This window comes from Nicotiana sylvestris, chromosome 8 (assembly GCF_000393655.2).
Source record: "Nicotiana sylvestris chromosome 8, ASM39365v2, whole genome shotgun sequence".
NCBI lineage: Eukaryota > Viridiplantae > Streptophyta > Magnoliopsida > Solanales > Solanaceae > Nicotiana > Nicotiana sylvestris.
Genome location: NC_091064.1, coordinates 9,552,991 through 9,571,064, shown reverse-complemented (window position 1 = coordinate 9,571,064; position 18,074 = coordinate 9,552,991). Strand labels below are relative to the sequence as shown.

At 40.6% G+C, this 18,074-nt stretch overlaps 2 protein-coding genes across 2 annotated transcripts; both read right to left on the bottom strand.

Moving 5' to 3' along the window:
- Positions 1-295: 295 nt before the first annotated feature.
- Positions 296-888, bottom strand: LOC138874665 (uncharacterized). The gene is made up of 2 exons (XM_070153439.1): positions 592-888; positions 296-529 (listed from the first exon to the last, which is right to left on the bottom strand). The coding sequence occupies exons 1-2, from the start codon at positions 886-888 to the stop codon at positions 296-298; spliced, it is 531 nt and encodes a 176-aa protein (XP_070009540.1).
- A 14,802-nt stretch (positions 889-15,690) lies between these two features.
- On the bottom strand, positions 15,691-17,550 carry LOC104248701 (transcription factor TCP4-like). The gene is made up of 3 exons (XM_009805002.2): positions 17,137-17,550; positions 16,736-16,944; positions 15,691-16,642 (listed from the first exon to the last, which is right to left on the bottom strand). Exons 1-3 carry the CDS (start codon positions 17,287-17,289, stop codon positions 16,105-16,107), a joined length of 900 nt encoding a protein of 299 aa, XP_009803304.1. The 5' UTR covers positions 17,290-17,550; the 3' UTR covers positions 15,691-16,104.
- Positions 17,551-18,074: the final 524 nt, after the last annotated feature.

The following is an 18,074-nucleotide window of genomic DNA, read 5'->3' as shown; positions in this document are numbered from 1 at the left end:
CATCCAACAAAACTCTACCTTCTTCGTCCTTGATGCACTTCATTTGGTCCAAGTCACACGCCTTCCTTTACGCCTTGGCTAACCTGAACAACCTCTTATCCCCACCTCGGCCCTCGAGGTCCTCATCCAAACGACTAAAAGCTGCAGTCTTGGCCGCTGTAACTACTAGCATTGCCTCTTTCTTATCCAACTTATAATGCTCCTTATTCGCCATCTTCTCCTCCTCGTCTACACTTTCTACTAGCTTCAGATACACTGCTTTCTTGGTTTCGACTTTTCCTTGCATCTCTCTATTCTACCACCAGTCTCCCTTGTGACCACCAGAGTAACCCTTTGAGACCCCTAATACCTGTCTCGCAGTTTCCCTAATGCACTGTGCAGTCATGGTCAATGTAGCACTTGCTTCCCCACTACACCTCCAAGCCCCCATAGTCACCAGCTTGACCCCCAACTCTTGTGCTTTAGCTTCCGTCAAGGCTACCCACTTTATCCTATGTTGGTTATACATTGCCCTCTTCCTCCTCTTCCTCTGATATCAAGGTCCATGACCAGGAGCCTATGAAGGGTCGAGAGATTCTCACTCGATATGACCTTGCAATCCGTGCAAAGACCTCTATCGGACGTCTTGTAGAGTAAATAATCAATCTGAGTCTTGGCCACCGAACTTCGAAAGGTGACCAAGTGCTCCCTTTTCTTTGGGAAACTCGAGTTTGCTATCACCAAATCAAATGCTCTAGCAAAGTCCAGCAGAGGCGTTCCTCCTTCGTTTCTATCTCCAAAACCAAAGTCACCATGCACATCATTATACCTCTCATACGTTGCTCCAATGTGACCGTTGAAATCTCCTCCTATGAAAAGCTTCTCGATATGCGGGATACCACGCACCATATCATTCAATTCCTCCTAGAAACTCCTCTTGACTTCCTCATCCAAGGCTGTTTAGGGTGAGTACACACTGATTATGTTCAAAGTAAAATCTCCAACAACTAGCTTAATAGTCATCAGCCTATCATTCATCCTCCTAACCTCCACCACTAGTTCACGGAGGTCCTTATCGACAAAGATACATACCCCGTTCCTGCTCTCCACCCTTCTAGAATATTAGAGTTTGAAACTGCCCACATCCTGCCTTATCTCCTACCCACCTGGTCTCCTCTACACAAGTTATATTAAAAACGGCCAGTTTTCTTCTTCGGGACAGAAGACAAAAAACGGTCCCCCCCCCATTTTTAAAGCTTAAAGCTCCATTGGAGCCCACCCGTCCCCCAAAAATTATGTCCCCTCATTATTTTAGCGAGCTAACACCTGATTCAAGGCGTTGTCGTGTAGTGGATCTCTTTTATTGCTCGTTTCAGTGGTCAAATCTTTAATTTTTCTCAATTCAAAAAACTCTAAAAAGAGGTATTCTGAATCACTTTTGTAGTATAACTCATTTATATAATTGACTAATTACTTATTTTTACTGTGTTATATATATATATATATATATATATATATATATTAGCTTATTTATGTGAAAAATATTATAAAAATTGTATATTATTCTTTTGGTGAATAATTAGTGTTATATATGACTTTAGTGTTGTACATATAATAATATGTGACTTTTGTTGCTTAATGCCCTTTAGTGTTCTGTTTTGCCTTTTATTATTATGCATTGCACTTTTAATCCTATTAAAACTGATAATAAATTTCAGTTTATGTAGTTGATGTTGTTTATGGCCATTTAGAGTAGTGTGACTTTAGTGCTCTTTAGGAATCTTTAGTCTAGAATAAAAACTATGTGCTCTCATTAACTAACCCGGTTAGAGTACTCAATTATGAATCAAATGTTAATAAATTATTAAATATTTATTAAATATATTATTAGATAACAATCAAATATTATATATGAATCATAGAATAATTAGTTGACATTACAAAAGAGACACTGCCAGATTTTTGTTTAAAATATAAAAGTTAACAAACAGATCGTTACAAATGAAATTAAATATTATTTAATTTAAGCTTTTAGTATCTTTTTATATGAATAATTATTAAATATATCATGATTAGTTTTGAAAATTAAATATTTAATTTTCTTATAACCCAAAAATATCTGAAAAAATGACAATCAAACAAAATCCTGCTGGATTTTAGTCAAAATATGTAAGAAACTAACATATAAAATATTAATACAGAAAATTTATCAACCTAAGTAATAATACAGAAAATTTATCGATTAAATATTGTTATAAAAAATATCGAAATATATTTAAAGATGTTAAACGATTAAAAAGAAAAATACTTTAATTAATATTATTTAATTTACAAACATCGTCATGGAGCTTCCCCCTATGCATCCTGGACTTGCTGTTCGAGAGCTACTATTGCTCCAGGGTGGCCATATGTCTTCACACATCCGGGATGGACAGTTGTTTTCCCAGATCTTCCACCACAGACGTATAAATGATCTTTGGGATTCATTTGGGACCACCTACTTTATCCCCGTACAATTACATGCCTTGAGCGAACGGGGTTTTACTGAATTACAGAGAACAGCCGGTTGCATTTCGACTGGCCTCTGATCACAACTATGATAGAGGGGTGATGGCCGGAGACGCACACATGTCATCTACCTATCAGCAAGGCTACCATCACGCTAGAGGATGTGGAGGTTATATTTTGGTTACCCGTTGATGGTATGGCTATCTGCTACTCGCAGGCTTTTAGGGACTATACGAGATAGGACTATCTACATATGTTGTTGAGGCTCACCAGTTTCTAGCCTGCAGAGCTGACTGCTTTGAGTGGTGCCAGTCGATTGCAGTTGTCGTTCTTTAGACAACATCTGGTGGCGCTACATCATCTGGAGCGGCTAGATGAGTTACCTACTTACAGCTGGGGTGGGGCTGTTCTAGCCTACCTTTATAGGAAACTATGCCGGTCGTCTATGGGCACCGTGAGAGATGTCACCGATTTTATTTCGCTGCTGCAAATGATAACATTGCCAATTATTTTCATGATTATAAAAGAGATAGTACAAAATGACTTAAATTTTACGTCCACAATCAATATTAGGTTTGGGCCTGGGAGCGGTTCTTGCAGATCCAGCCACCTCTCCCACCGATAGCTCTAGATGCACCACCTCCAAAATTTCTACCACTTGCTAGGAGGTGGGAGATAGGTGAGGCCACGCTGCAAGGTCGAGGCTCGACATCATCTCCCTTATTACAGGGATCTGTTGGATTTGCTTGAAGATGCTTAGGTAAATATATGACTAAGCTTGTTTGATAATACTTGATCTGTCTTATGTTTTTACTCATGATTCTTTTGTTTAATAAATAGTTAATATGGAGGCCATACAGCAATGAGCTCATCACTGGATTACCAGATTATTGCTCCCACGGTCGAGCTATGTGGATGTCTTCAGTCCCACTTATATGTCTTGATAGAGTCCAGCAACATGCCACCGATCGAGTCCTTCGACAGTTTGGTCGATGCCAGCTTATACCGATTCTGTGTAGTTGGCATTCCACACTTTACGAGCGAGATGATTGCTGCAAGGTCGGCCAGACATACTTGGCCTGGCTAGAGGACCAGATAGAGGATTGGGATCAGAGATATGGCCTCATTCCGCCATACCCTCCACATGACCGTTTAGACGGGGAACATGAGTACATGGGTTGGTATCGCCGTGTTACTCGTCTTTTGATTGGGAATATCGTTCATCACGATGGTGGTCGGTACGTTCCATATGCCGGGATGCATGAGGAACTGGTATGTTATTTGATATACTTACTTATCATGTTATATTACTTTAATATCCTTACTTAATTAATATGTTATGTGTTATGTAGTCTATTGGCTTACACCGTTTCTACCAGTTGGGACTGGAGATGCTACGACATGCAGGCGATGGAGCGGCAGTTGTTCACGGGTTTGGTCATCGGGTTGGTGATATTGTTGCTGACACATTGAGAGCTGCCCGAGAGGATGCACGGTAAGGTTATGAGGTTGCGTATGTGCCAGCTGAGGAGTACCATTATGGTCAACATATGGCCCCATCACGTGGTAGACAAGGAAGGAATTTCTAGAGAGGAAGGGGTGGCCACGTGGTCGTGGTGGTCGACTCTTCGTCTCTAATTCTTCGAGATTAGACGGGATACTTACTGGGTACATGTTATTTTCGTTCTCATGCTACACTTGTTGTGCATTTTTGTTGCATAGGCTCATGTATGCCTAGTGGCCTAGTTTGGCACAACGGTATGGTCGATATGGAGACTTAGGTGAACTGTACTCCTCGAGACGACCCGCAACCAGCAGAGTCTCCTTCAGAGTATTATGTTGTATTTCTTTTCTGTTCAATTGTATTTCAGATAGTTATCGTGTTGTATTTTATTTTAAATCCTATAAATTGCTCATGCACTTGTGACACCGGGTTCTGGAATGATTATGAGATTATTCAATATTAAGTTTGTTAAAGACATCTTTTTATTTCAGTGAATTTCATTATTTATTGGTTAATGTATAAAAGAAATGATTTAAATAAATACTAAAATGGGAATTTAGTTGCCTGATAGTGATGTTTGGTGCCATCACGGCCCTTAGAGGATTTTAGGTCGTGACAAGTTATGCTTGGACAACTTCCCTTTTCGAGGCTTGCGGCGGAAAGAATAAGGGAACTGTAACCAATCAATAACCACTTTTATCATTTATTGTTGCGGCGCGCAACCCGATCCAAGTCATAAACGCATTGTTGCGGCGTGCAACCCGGTCCATATCATTTATCACTGTTGCGGCGTGCAACCCGATCCAATTATAATGTTGTTGCGGCGTGCAACCCGATCCAAATATAATATTATTGCGGCATGCAACCCGATCCAAATATAATATTGTTGCGGCATGCAACCCGATCCAAATATAATATTGTTACCCGATCCCAATATACAATTCTACACCAATCACAAAAAGAGTCCTGTCAAGGGAACAATAAGGAAACAACACAATCCCAGCAAGAGAATCGACAATATAAGTAAATACGTCCCGGCAAGGGAGTCAGCTATAACTAAACTTCTTCCAACATTTATCTTTACAAAAGAAACCTCAACTAGCACCAATACCCAACCATAAGCATCTTCCACGAGAATAATCATAATTCTTGCCCAACACAGAAAATCAACAACTTAGGCATTCGTAGTACTTATTAAGAACACAATGATTTCATTTTAAGACTCACGGGCATGATTGACACCAACATATAGATACTCGTCTGCCTATACATCGTACTCAACAAACAACACATAGCAAATAGCACATAACTCCTAATCCCTAAAACTAAGGTTAGACCAAACATTTACCTCAATACCTCGAACACAATTCAAGTCTCAACTACCGTTTTATCTCTTGATTCCACCACCAATCTGCTCGTATCTAGTCACAAGTTACTTAATTACATCAATAAATGCTAAATGAATCAATTATAATGCATGAAAATAAGTTTTATAAAGTTTTTCCCAAAAAGTCAAAATTTTGCCCTCGGGCCTACATGGTCAAAACCCGAGGTTTGAACCGAAATCTGATTACCCATTCCCTCACGAACCTAAATATATAAACTGTTTTGAAATCGGACCTCAAATCGAGGTCCAAATCCCCAAAATTTTAAAAACCTAGGTTCTACCCAAAATACCCAATTTCCCCCATGAAAATCATTGATTTTGAGTTGAAATCATGTGAAAAGATGTTAAAGATTGAAGAAAACGAGTTAGAAATGACTTACAATCGATTAGGAAGAGAAGTTGTCTTTGAAAATTCGCCGAAGAGTGTTTTGGTTTTAAAAGAGTGTGAAAAATGGTTGAAATGCATCTAAGTTATGAATTTACAGGTTGCACGTATCGCAATTGCGACCAGGGTTCGCAATTGCGAACCTAGAAGTCTGCTATTCTCGCATTTGCGAAGGGACTTTCGCATTTGCTATAAGTATGTTCCATTTGCGATGACTGGCTAAACTGGAGGCATCGCATTTGCGATGAGCACCTCGCATTTGCGATGAGTACCTCGCATTTGCAAGGAAATGCTGGCCTGGGCTCTTTCGCATTTGTGACATAAATCTCGCATTTGCGAGCCAATGCGAAGCCTGCAGGCCTGCAATATACCAGCTAAAATCTGCAACATCCTAAGTCCAAATTCCACTCCGTGGCCTATCCAAAACTCACCTGAGCCCTCGGGGCTCCAAACCAAACATGCACACCAACCTAAAAATATTATACGAACTTTCTCGTGCATTCAAATCACCAAAATAACATCAACAACTATGAATTTAGCATCCAAATCATGAAATTACTTTAGAAAATCAATTTTTTTCCAATTTTCTTAAATAAGGCCTGATTTACGTCATTTCAAGTCCGTTTCTTACCAAATTTCACAGACTCAACTTAAATCACATATAAAATCTGTACTGGGCTCCGAAACCACGATAGGGCCCGATATCATCAAATTTCAAACACATTTCATTTCCAAAACTCATAAATAATTCCAGAAAATAATTTTCTTCAAAAATTCATTTCTCGGGCTTGGGACCTCGGAATTCGATTCCGGATAAACGCCTAAGTCCCATATTTTCTTACGGACCCTCCGGGACCGTCAAATCATGGGTCCGGATCCGTTTACTCAAAATATTGATCGAAGTCAACTTAAACTCATTTTAAAGGCAACATTCATTATTTTTCACAGATTTTTCACATAATGGCTTTTCGGCTATGCATCCAGATTGCGCACGCAAATTGAGGTGAGACAAAAAGAGATTTATTTTAAGGCCTCGGAACACAGAATTTATTTTTTTTAAAAAACAAGTGATGACCTTTTGGGTCATCATATTCTCCACCTCTAAAACAACCATTCGTCCTCAAACGGACATAAGAAGGAAGTACCTCAGTCGGGGAAATGATGGGGATAACAGCTCCGCATATTGGACTTGGACTCCCAGGTCGATACCTTAGCAGGATGACCTCTCCACTCAATACAAACAGAAGGAAAACTCTTCGACCTCAACTGACGAACCTGCCGGTCTAGAATAGCTACCGACTCCTCCTCATAGGACAAGTCCTTGTCCAATTGGACAGTGCTAAAATCTAACACGTGGGATGAATCATCGTGATACTTCCGAAGCATGGACACATGAAACACTGGATACACGGCTGATAAGCTCGGTGGCAATGCAAGTCTGTAAGCCACTCTCTCACTCGATCAAGAATCTCAAACAGGCCAATGAACCTAGGGCTAAGCTTTCCCTTCTTTCCAAATCTCATCACGCCCTTCATAGGCGACACTCGAAGCAATATCCGCTCACCGACCATGAATGCCAAATCACGAATCTTACGGTCGACATAACTCTTTTTCCTGGACTGAGCTGTACGAAGCCTATCCTAAATGATCCTGACCTTGTCCAAGGCATCCTATACTAGATCTGTACCCAACAACCGAGCCTCTATCGGCTCAATCCATCCAACCGGCGACCGATACCGTCTACGATACAAAGTCTCATAAGGAGCCATCTGGATACTCGACTGGTAGTTGTTGTTGTAGGCAAAAATTGATCCCACGAGGCTCCAAAGTCAATGACACAAGCTTGGAGCATATCCTCCAAAATCTAAATGGTCCGCTCGGACTACCCGTCTGTCTAAAGATGAAACGTTGTGCTCAACTCAACCTGTGTGCCCAACTCTCGCTGAACTGCTCTCTAGAAATGTGAGGTAAACTGTGTACCTCAATCTGAAATGATAGACATGGGAACACCATGAAGACAAACAATCTCCCGGATATAGATCTCAGCTAATCTCTTGGAAGAATAGGAGACTGCCACAGGAATGAAATGTGCTGACTTGGTCAGCTTATCAACAATAACCCACACTGTATCGAACTTCCTCTAAGTCCGTGGGAGTCCAACAACGAAGTCCATAGTGATATGCTCCCACTTCCACTCAGGAATCTCAATCTTCTGGAACAAACTACCAGGCCTCTGATGCTCGTACTTAACCTGCTGACAATTCAAACGCCGAGCCACATATGCAGCGATATCCTTCTTCATTCTTATCCACCAATAATGCTGCTGCAGATCCTGATACATCTTCGCGGCGCCCGGATGAATAGAGTATCGGGAACTATGAGCCTCCTCTAAAATCAACTCTCGAATCCCATCCACGTTTGACACACAAACTCGACCCTACAGCCTCAAAACTCCATCATCTCCTAAGGTGACCCGCTTGGCACCCCCGTGCTGCACCGTGTCTTTAAGGACACACAAATGAGGATCATCATACTGCCGATCTCGGATACACTCCAATAAAGAAGAACGAGCGTCTGTACAAACTAACACCCGGCTGAGCTCAGAAACATCCAACCTCACAAACTGATTTGCCAAAGCCTGAACATCCAAAGCAAGCAGTCTCTCACCGACCGGAATATAAGCAAGACTGTCCATACTGGCTGACTTCCTATCAAAGCATCGGCCACCACATTGGCCTTTCCCGGATGATATAAGATGGTGATATCTTAGTCTTTCAACAACTCCAACCACCTTATCTACCTCAAATTTAGCTCATTCTACTTGAACAAGTACTGCAGACTCTTGTGATCCGTGAACACCTCACATGCCACGCCATACAAATAATGCCTCCAAATCTTCAACGCGTGGACAATGGTTGCTAATTCCAAATCATGAACCGGATAGTTCTTCTCATGAATCTTCAACTGCCGCGAAGCATAGGTAATGACCTTTCTATCCTGAATCAACATCTCACCAAGTTCGATACGAGATGCATCACAATAAACCATGTAAGGCCCTGAATCTGTGGGCAAAACCAACATCGGTGCGCTTGAGCTTCTGAAAGCTTGCCTCACACTCGTCCGACCACCTGAACTAGGAACCCTTCTGGGTTAACATGGTCATCGGGGCTGCAATAGACGAAAACCCCTCCACAAACCGACGATATTAGCCTGCTAGACCCAAGAAACTCCGGATCTCTATAGCTGATGCTGGTCTAGGCCAGTTCTTGACTGCCTAAATCTTCTTCGAATCAACCTAAATACCCTCTGCTGATACAACATGACCCAGGAATGCAACTGAACTCAACCAGAACTCACACTTCAAAAACATAGCATACAACTGACTATCTCTCAAAGTCTGAAGAACCACTCTAAGATGCTGCTCATGCTCCTCCCGGCTGTGGGAATAGATAAAAATATCATCAATGAAGACTATCACGAACGAATCCAAGTAAGTCCTGAACACTCGGTTCATCAAATCCATAACAGCTGCTGGGGCATTTGTCAACCCGAATAACATCACCAAGAACTCATAATGCCCGTATCGAGTGCAAAAAACTGTCTTAGGGACATCGGATGCCCTAATCCTCAATTGATGGTAGCCAAATCTCAAGTCAATCTTCGAAAATACCTTGGCATCCTGAAGCTGATCAAACAAATCATCAATCCTCGGCAATGGATACTTATTCTTGATTGTAACCTTGTTCAACTGCCGGTAATCTATATACATTCGCATCGATCTATCCTTCTTCTTAACAAACAACACTGACACACCCCAAGGCAATACACTAGGTCTAATGAAGCCTTTCTCAAGCAAGTCTTGGAACTACTCCTTTAATTCTTTCAACTCAAGCGGGGCCATACGATACAGCGGAATAGAAATGGGCTGAGTGCCCGGAGCCAAATCAATGCAGAAGTCAATATCCCTATCGGGTGGCATACCCGACAGGTCTGAAGGAAATACCTCAGAGAACTTATGAACAACATGCATAGAATCAATAGAAGGAACCTCGACACTAGAATCACGAACATATGCCAAATAGGCCAAACACCCCTTCTCAATCATATGCCGAGCCTTCACATAAGAGATAACACTACGGGTAAAATGACCAGGAGTCCCTCTCCATTCTAAACGAGGTAAACCCGGCAAGGCTAAGGTCACAGTCTTGGCATGATAGTCCAAGATAGCGTGGTAAGGTGATAACCAATCCATCCCCAATATGACATCAAAATCAACCATGTCCAGAAGTAACAAATCTACACGAGTCTCAAGACCTCCAATCACAACTATACACGAATGATGGACTCGATCTACCACAAAAGAATCACCCACCAGTGTAGACACATATATAGGAGCACTCAAAGAATCACTAGGCATGACCAGATACGGTGCAAAATAAGATGACACATAGGAGTATGTAGACTCTGGATCAAATAGAACTGAAGCATCTCTAGTACAAACCAGAATAGTACCTGTGGTAACTGCATCGGAAGCCTCAGCCTTAGGCCTGGCTGGAAGAGCATAACATCAGGGATGGACCCTACCACCCTAAACTACATCTCTGGGACGGCCTGCTGCTAGCTGGCCTCACCTCTAGCTACCTGACCTCCACCTCTAATATCTCTACCTCCACCTCTAGCACCTCTACCCCCACCGCTAGCTGGTGGAGCGGGCGGTGGAACACCTGACGCCTGAACCATAGCACGAGAACCCTGCTGCTGCGACTGAATACCCACCAATCTCAGATAAGCCCTTCGGATATAACCATACTCACTGCACTCAAAGAATCCACCTGAGAGCTGCGGCTGAGGAAACTGAGACTGACCCTGGTGACCTGAATGACCATCCTGAAAACTCTGGAGAGTGGTACACGGATAGGAGCTGGTAGTGCACTGTAGGGCTGCTGATCAGAATACTGCATATGAGAACCATGAGCACCTGAAGCACCGTGAGAGACTTGACGTCCTCATTGAAAAAGCCTAGGAGGATGGCCTCTACCATATGATTCCTACCTCCAGACGAGGTACCACTGAATCTGCCTAAATAGCGAGGCCTCTTGTCAGACCCCTGACCACCCCACTGTGACAGAACCATCTCAACTCTCTTGGCCACATTGGCCGCCTCCTAAAAAGAAATCTTACTCCCTGTCTCCTTAGCCATCTGAAGTCGAATAGGCTGAATAAGTCCCTCAATGAACCTCCTCACCCTCTCCCTCGGTGGGAAGTATGATAAGAGCATGACAGGACAAGTTAATGAATCTGGTCTCGTACTGAGTGATAGTCATAGAACCTTGCTGGAGACGCTCAAATTGCCTCCGATAGATCTCTCTCTGAGTGATCGGGAGAAACTTCTCTAGAAATAGCTGCGTAAACTACTCGCAAGTCAAAGCTGGTGATCCGACTGGTCTAGCCAAACAATAATCTCTCCACCAAGTCTCGGCGGATCCATACAAGCGAAAAGTAGCAAAGTTGACCCCATTGGTCTCCACTATCCCCATGTTCCTGAGAACCTCATAACAGTTGTCTAGATAATCTTAGGGATCCTCAGAAGATGCACCATTGAAAGTAGTAGTGAAGAGCTTGGTGAACTTGTCCAATCTCCACAAAACATCGGTAGACATAGCTGATCCATCACCGATCTGAGCTACCACACCCGGCTGAACTGCTGGAGTCTGAAACTTGGGAGCCATCTACTCCGGAGTGCGAGTAGTAGGAGTCTGGGCTCCTCCTCCAGCCTGAGAGACGGCTAGTGCTACAGGAAGCAAGCCTACCCGGGTGATACTCTCCATAAGGCCCACTAGACGGACCAGAGCATCCTGGAGTACTAGGGTAGCAATAAACCCCTCTAGGACTAAGCTGGGCACACCGGAACTGTCCGGACCGGAACCTCGTCATCAAAGTCAACTTGAGGCTCCGCCGCTGGTGCTACTGCTCTAGGCTGAGCTCTACCCCTACTTTGGCCTCTAGCACGACCTCGGTCTCACCCTCTGCCCCTCGTAGGAGCTGCTGCTGGGGGCTCGGGCTACTGATCGGTGGATGAGGAAGCGCATGTTCTCGCTATCTGCAAAAGAACAGAGTAGAAATTCAATTAGCATTCATAAACCAAACCACACGGCAGGAAAGAATAAATGTGAAGTTTTTCCTAACTTTATAGCCTCTGGGGGATAAATACAGACATCTCCGTACCGATCCCTCAGACTCTACTGAGCTTGTCTATGAATTGTGAGACCCATGTAACCTAGAGCTCTGATACCAACTTATCACGACCCGGTTTTTCCACCCTCAGGAGACGTGATGGCACCTACTAGTGGAAGCTAAGCAAGCTGACCATTTGCACAAATTACTTATTTCCCATTTTAATTCCTTAACAAGTGTGAATCAACAGTTATAGACCGCGGAAATTTAAAGCAAACGGAAGAAACGATAAACTATTTGAATATATATTCAATACAACGTCTTAAGCAAAAATCTACCCAGAACTGGTGTCACGCTTCACAGACAATCTCGAATTACTACAAACAAGGTCTGAAAGATAGCTAATACACTATTTCTGAAATAAGTATATGAAACAGGATGAAGGGATAGATGGAGACGCCGTGGCCTGCGGATGCCTGCAGGACTACCTCAGAATCTCCAACTGGACTGAAGGCAGCCACCCAAGCTAAGGTCCGAATGTTTTTGCTCCGGGATCTGCACACAGTGTAGAGTATAGTATCAACACAACCGACCCCAAGTGTTGGTAAGTGCTTGGACTAACCCGGTGAAGTTGTGACGAGGCTAGGACTAGACTACCAAATAAACCTGTGCAATTATATCATATACAGCGGAAAACAAAATAGAAATATACAATTAAGGATGGAAGGGGGCATGCTACGGGGAAATATCATTTACCAACAGTAACTCAGGAGAAAAAAAAACATAAAGAACAATCTAAAATTTGCGGTGGAAAGAATAAGGGAACTGTAACCAATCAATAACCACTTTTATCATTTATTGTCGCGGCGCGCAACCCGATCCAAGTCATAAAAGCACTGTTGTGGCGTGCAACTCGGTCCATATCATTTATCATTGTTGCGGCATACAACCCGATCCAATTATAATGTTGTTGCGGCGTGCAATCCGATTCAAATATAATATTGTTGCGGCGTGCAACCCGATCCCAATATACAATTCAACACCAATCACAAAAAAAGTCCCGGCAAGGGAACAATAAGGAAACAACACTATCCCGACAAGGGAATCGACAATATAAGTAAATACGTCCCGGCAAGGGAGCCAGCTATAACCAAACTTGTTCCAATATTTATCTTTACAAAATAAACCTCAACTAGCACCAATACCTAACCATAAGCAACTTCCACGAGAATAATCATAATTCTTATCCAATACAGAAAATCAACAACTTAGGCATCCGTAGTACTTATTAAGAACACAACGATTTTAATTTAAGACTCACAGGCATGCTAGACACTAACGTATAAATACTCATCACCATGCCTATACGTCGTACTCAACAAATAACACATAGCAAATAGGACACAACTCCTAATCCCTCAAGCTAAGGTTAGGCCAAACACTTACCTCGATGCATCGAACACAATTCAAGTCTCAACTACCGCTTTACCTCTTGATTCCACCACCAATCCGTTCGTATCTAGTCACAAGTTACTTAATTACATCAATAAATGTTAAATGAATCAATTCTAATGCATGAAAATAAGCTTTCTAAAGTTTTTCCCAAAAAGTCAAAAATTGCCCCGGGCCCACATGGTCAAAACTCGAGGTTTGAACCAAAACTCGATTATTCATTTCCCCATGAACCCAAATATATAATTTGTTTTGAAATCGGACCTCAAATCGAGGTCCAAATTCCCACAATTTGAAAATCCTAGGTTCTACCCAAAACACCCAATTTCTCCCATAAAAATCATTGATTTTGAGTTGAAATCATGTGAAAAGATGTTAAAGATTGAAGAAATCGAGTTAGAAATGACTTACAATCGATTAGGAAGAGAAGTTATCTTTGAACAATCGCCCAAGAGTGTTTTGATTTTGAAAGAGTGTGAAAAATGGTTGAAATGCGTCTAAGTTATGAATTTACAGGTTGCAGGTATTACCATTGCGAACCCAGAAGTCTGCTATTCTCGCATTTGCGAAGGGACTTTCCTATTTGCGAAGTCGCTTTTGCGATAAGTATGTCGCATTTGTGATGACTGGCTTAACTGGAGGCATCGCATTTACGATGAATACCTCGCATTTGCGAGGAAATGCCGGCCTGGGCTCTTTCGCATTTGTGACATAAATCTCGCATTTGCGAGCCAGGCTTCGCAAATGCAAAGCCTGCAGGCCTGCAAAATACCAGCTAAAATCTGCAGCATCCTAAGTCCAAATTCCACTCCGTGGCCTATCCAAAACTCACCCGAGCCCTCGGGGCTCCAAACCAAACATGCACACCAACCTAAAAATATCATACGGACTTGCTTGTGCATTCAAATCACCAAAATAACATCAACAACTATGAATTTAGCATCAAAATCATGAAATTACTTAAGAACATCAAATTTTTTCCAATTTTCTCAAATAAGGTCCGATTCACGTCATTTCAAGTTCGTTTCTTATCAAATTTCACAGACTCAACTTAAATCACATATAAGACCTATACCGGGCTCCGAAACTAGAATACGGGCTCGATACCATTAAATTTCAAACACATTTCATTTCCAAAACTCATAAATAATTCTAGAAAATAATTTTCTTCAAAAATTCATTTCTCGGGCTTGGGACCTCGGAATTCGATTCCAGGCATACGCCCAAGTCCCATGTTTTCCTACGGACCCTTCAGGACCATCAAATAACGGGTCCGGATCCGTTTACCCAAAATATTGACCGAAGTCAACTTAAACTCATTTTAAAGGCAAAATTCATCATTTTTCACAGATTTTCACATAATGGCTTTCCGACTACGCGTCCGGTCTGCGTACGTAAATCGAGGTGAGAGAGAAAGAGTTTTTTTTTAAAGCGTCGGAACACAAAATTTGTTTTTTTTTAAAAACAAGTGATGACCTTTTGGGTCATCACAACCTTATACAATGATAAACTTAACGTAAATGATTTAAGTTATACTCTGTATTTACTTATATAATTTAAGAGTTCAATTTTTATATATTAACAATGTGAAAATAATTCACTTACAATTTAATTTTTTTTTTTCAAATTACCAACCAAACACGAAAAAAATAAGGAAAAAAAATCACTTAGTTTTTCTGAAGTATTTTTTCAGAAAAATAATTTACATGGAAAACGATATTTTCCTTCCTTCCAAACACATGACTGTATTTTCTTTGGCAATTACAACCACAAAATGAGGTTGGGAGATATTCAATATGATCTAAACAAAATTGCAGCAGCATATATTAATAGAGTAAAGTTACTTTTTTTGCTTGACGCCCTTTGGCCTACTGACTTCGGGTGCAACTTGTTTCAAAGACTCAATGGTTCACGGAATACTACATTAAAGTCATTAATATACAAACAACATGCATCTTTAAGCTGGTTGATATCTTGATACATTTCGTCATTGGTAATCAATGAGCATTACACATTTTCCTGAAAAAACATAATAGCAAGTGGTCCCAAAAAATATAAAATTAGAGTGAAACTGATAGAAATTGAACTCTAAGGGCGTTTATTCTATAAAGGAAATCATTTCTTGAAAAATAACTAATTTTCTAGCAACCAAAAAAAAAAAAAAAAAGAGAACCTCATAAAATCTCATTGAAAAGGGGAATGTTGTGAAAGACAGTGGATTAACCATCCCACAATCACACACAAAGCAAATAGAGAAAAACAAAAAGACACAAAGATTTAACGAGATTCAGCTAAGCTTAATCCGCGAAACAGAAGCAGAGAGAGTTTTTCACTATAAATGAAAAGAAAAACACAATACAATTTATAGAATCCCAACTACAACCTTTATATATAGATTCCAAACAGTCTCAAACCTATAAAAGAAATGTCTTCCCAATCCGATAAGGATAATTAGTTTTTCTTTCCCAAATATATTAGAATAATGTGTTTCCTAAACCTATAGAGATTATGAATTTCCTAAAATACAAATATTTTATTTAAGACATAAATAACAGGGAAAAACAACTTCCTTTCTGGTGTTTCCTCCTATAGTCCATTTGGACACTTAGACAAAGCTTCTGCCGAAAAATATTTTCCTTCATACCAAATACACACTCAATTAAAGTGATATTTGAGTGATTACCTAAGGGATGAAAATATTACTCTTTTAACCATTCAATGTTGAGAACTTGAAGAACCTGAAGATGGCTTAATGCAAATCACACCATTAATATCCTCTTCACCTTGAATTAATCTAGCAGGAAATTGAAAATCTCCATTGAAATGGCTATTGTAAATTGAAGATTTATGTTCTGCACTTGCCATTGGTTGCTGTAATTCCGAAGCATGACTAATTAACTGTGAAAAATTGGACTGAAGGGGTTCCCTTTGGGACAAAAATTGTTGATGGGGTAATATCCAATTTGCCATTCTTGGATTATAATTTTCTTCAAAATTGACTAAATTTGAACTATGGTTGGAGTTTTGGTCATGTAAATTGGTGTGAAGTGATAATCCAAGATCTTCATTTTGGATTGAATCTCTAGAAATTTCTTGATGTGGAAAGCTTAGGAAATTCATTAATGTTGTCCCGGAATTCATTGGGAAGAATGATTTCGAGGTATCTGCAACAGATGACGTCTCAGGTTCAGGTGCTTGCATCACGTGTGAAGAACTGCTTGGATCTTCTGCTAATTGCCTTTGGACCAAGAATCTGTTAAAAATATAATTAAATAAATAAAAATATGCACGCTTTAGAGCTTAAATTTTTAGATGAGATGATCACAATATTTAACAGAATTCGTACCTAGAAGAAAAAATTGATAGTAGGTGTGGTTCTAAGGCAATATTCCCACTTGAACCAACTTCGCGTTCTATACTTGTGGGAATGTTTTTTAGTTCTACGTCATCATTTTGGTCCCATGGAGGTAACTCAGCTAGCTTACCAATGGCATTTTTTGCTCTCTTGATTAGCCAATCCACAGCTTTGCTTGGCTTGTCATATCCTAGCCGATCCTGCATTCAACGGATTCAACTGAGTCCAATATTGTCTTATATAAAACATATATACTATATATTAAAAAGATCATTAAGATTTCAATAAGTACTAAGGTCTGAATCCATGATTATGAAACTGTGCGCAATGGATGAAGTAGAAAAAGCTTAAATATTGAATTAATTAAATTTAAATCTTGAATCTGCCTTTACCTGCACGTCATAGAATTGAATAGCGGTGAGAGCAGATAGCCGAACCCTACGATCTCTTGGACCTTTAGCAGTATATACTTTGCTATGCCGGTCCTTCCGGCCAGTGGACCGGGGGATTCGCCCTCCTTCGACTTGTACTATCTCCCCCTCCATGCTCTCTTTACAAATATTTTTGCTGCTCTATAATTTGCATATCCAATTTTTTTTTCTTTTCTTTTTCACATGTAAGCTAGACACAAAGAATCTGCTCAAACAAAATCTTGGTTTAATTGGCTAAAAATACGAATCTTTTTTATGTGAGTTTTGGTAGGATTCGACAGCACTAGATGTCTACTATAGCTTTAGGATTGACAAGAAGGTTTTGAGAATGGCAAGTAAAAGAAAAGAGGAATGGAACAATGGGTTTTAAAGAATAACTTGTGATTGGCATGAGAGTAGATATATACTAGGATAGTTACACACCACGTCATGCCAACACACTATTTTCCTTTTACATTGAAAAATAACTAAATAAAAGGAAAGTCCTCTTTTATGGATTATAATAAGCAGCGAAAGCAATCCCAGTATCAAAATCACATGTAATCTAGACAACTAGTATATACGGGGTTTCACGGGTTACTTCTTGAAGCGTGAACATATTTCTTCTATCACGTGAGCCTTCAGTTCCATAACTTCTCAATGGAATCTCCATCACTCGCACAATCGTGATCCTCGAACGTTCAACAGTCTTCTACTATGTTACCCAAATAATATCGGAAATAGAAATTTCGTGTGGGCGAAATTTCTAGGAAAACTTGGCTGAAAATTTCAGCCACCATGTACTACCACTTCTAGGTGGAAAAGCTTATGTATTTATACCACAAGTTTTAAGGGTTAAGACCCTTTTCCAAAATCTGTTGGGTTTTCTTTTCCACCAGAAAAATGATTCATTTATTTCC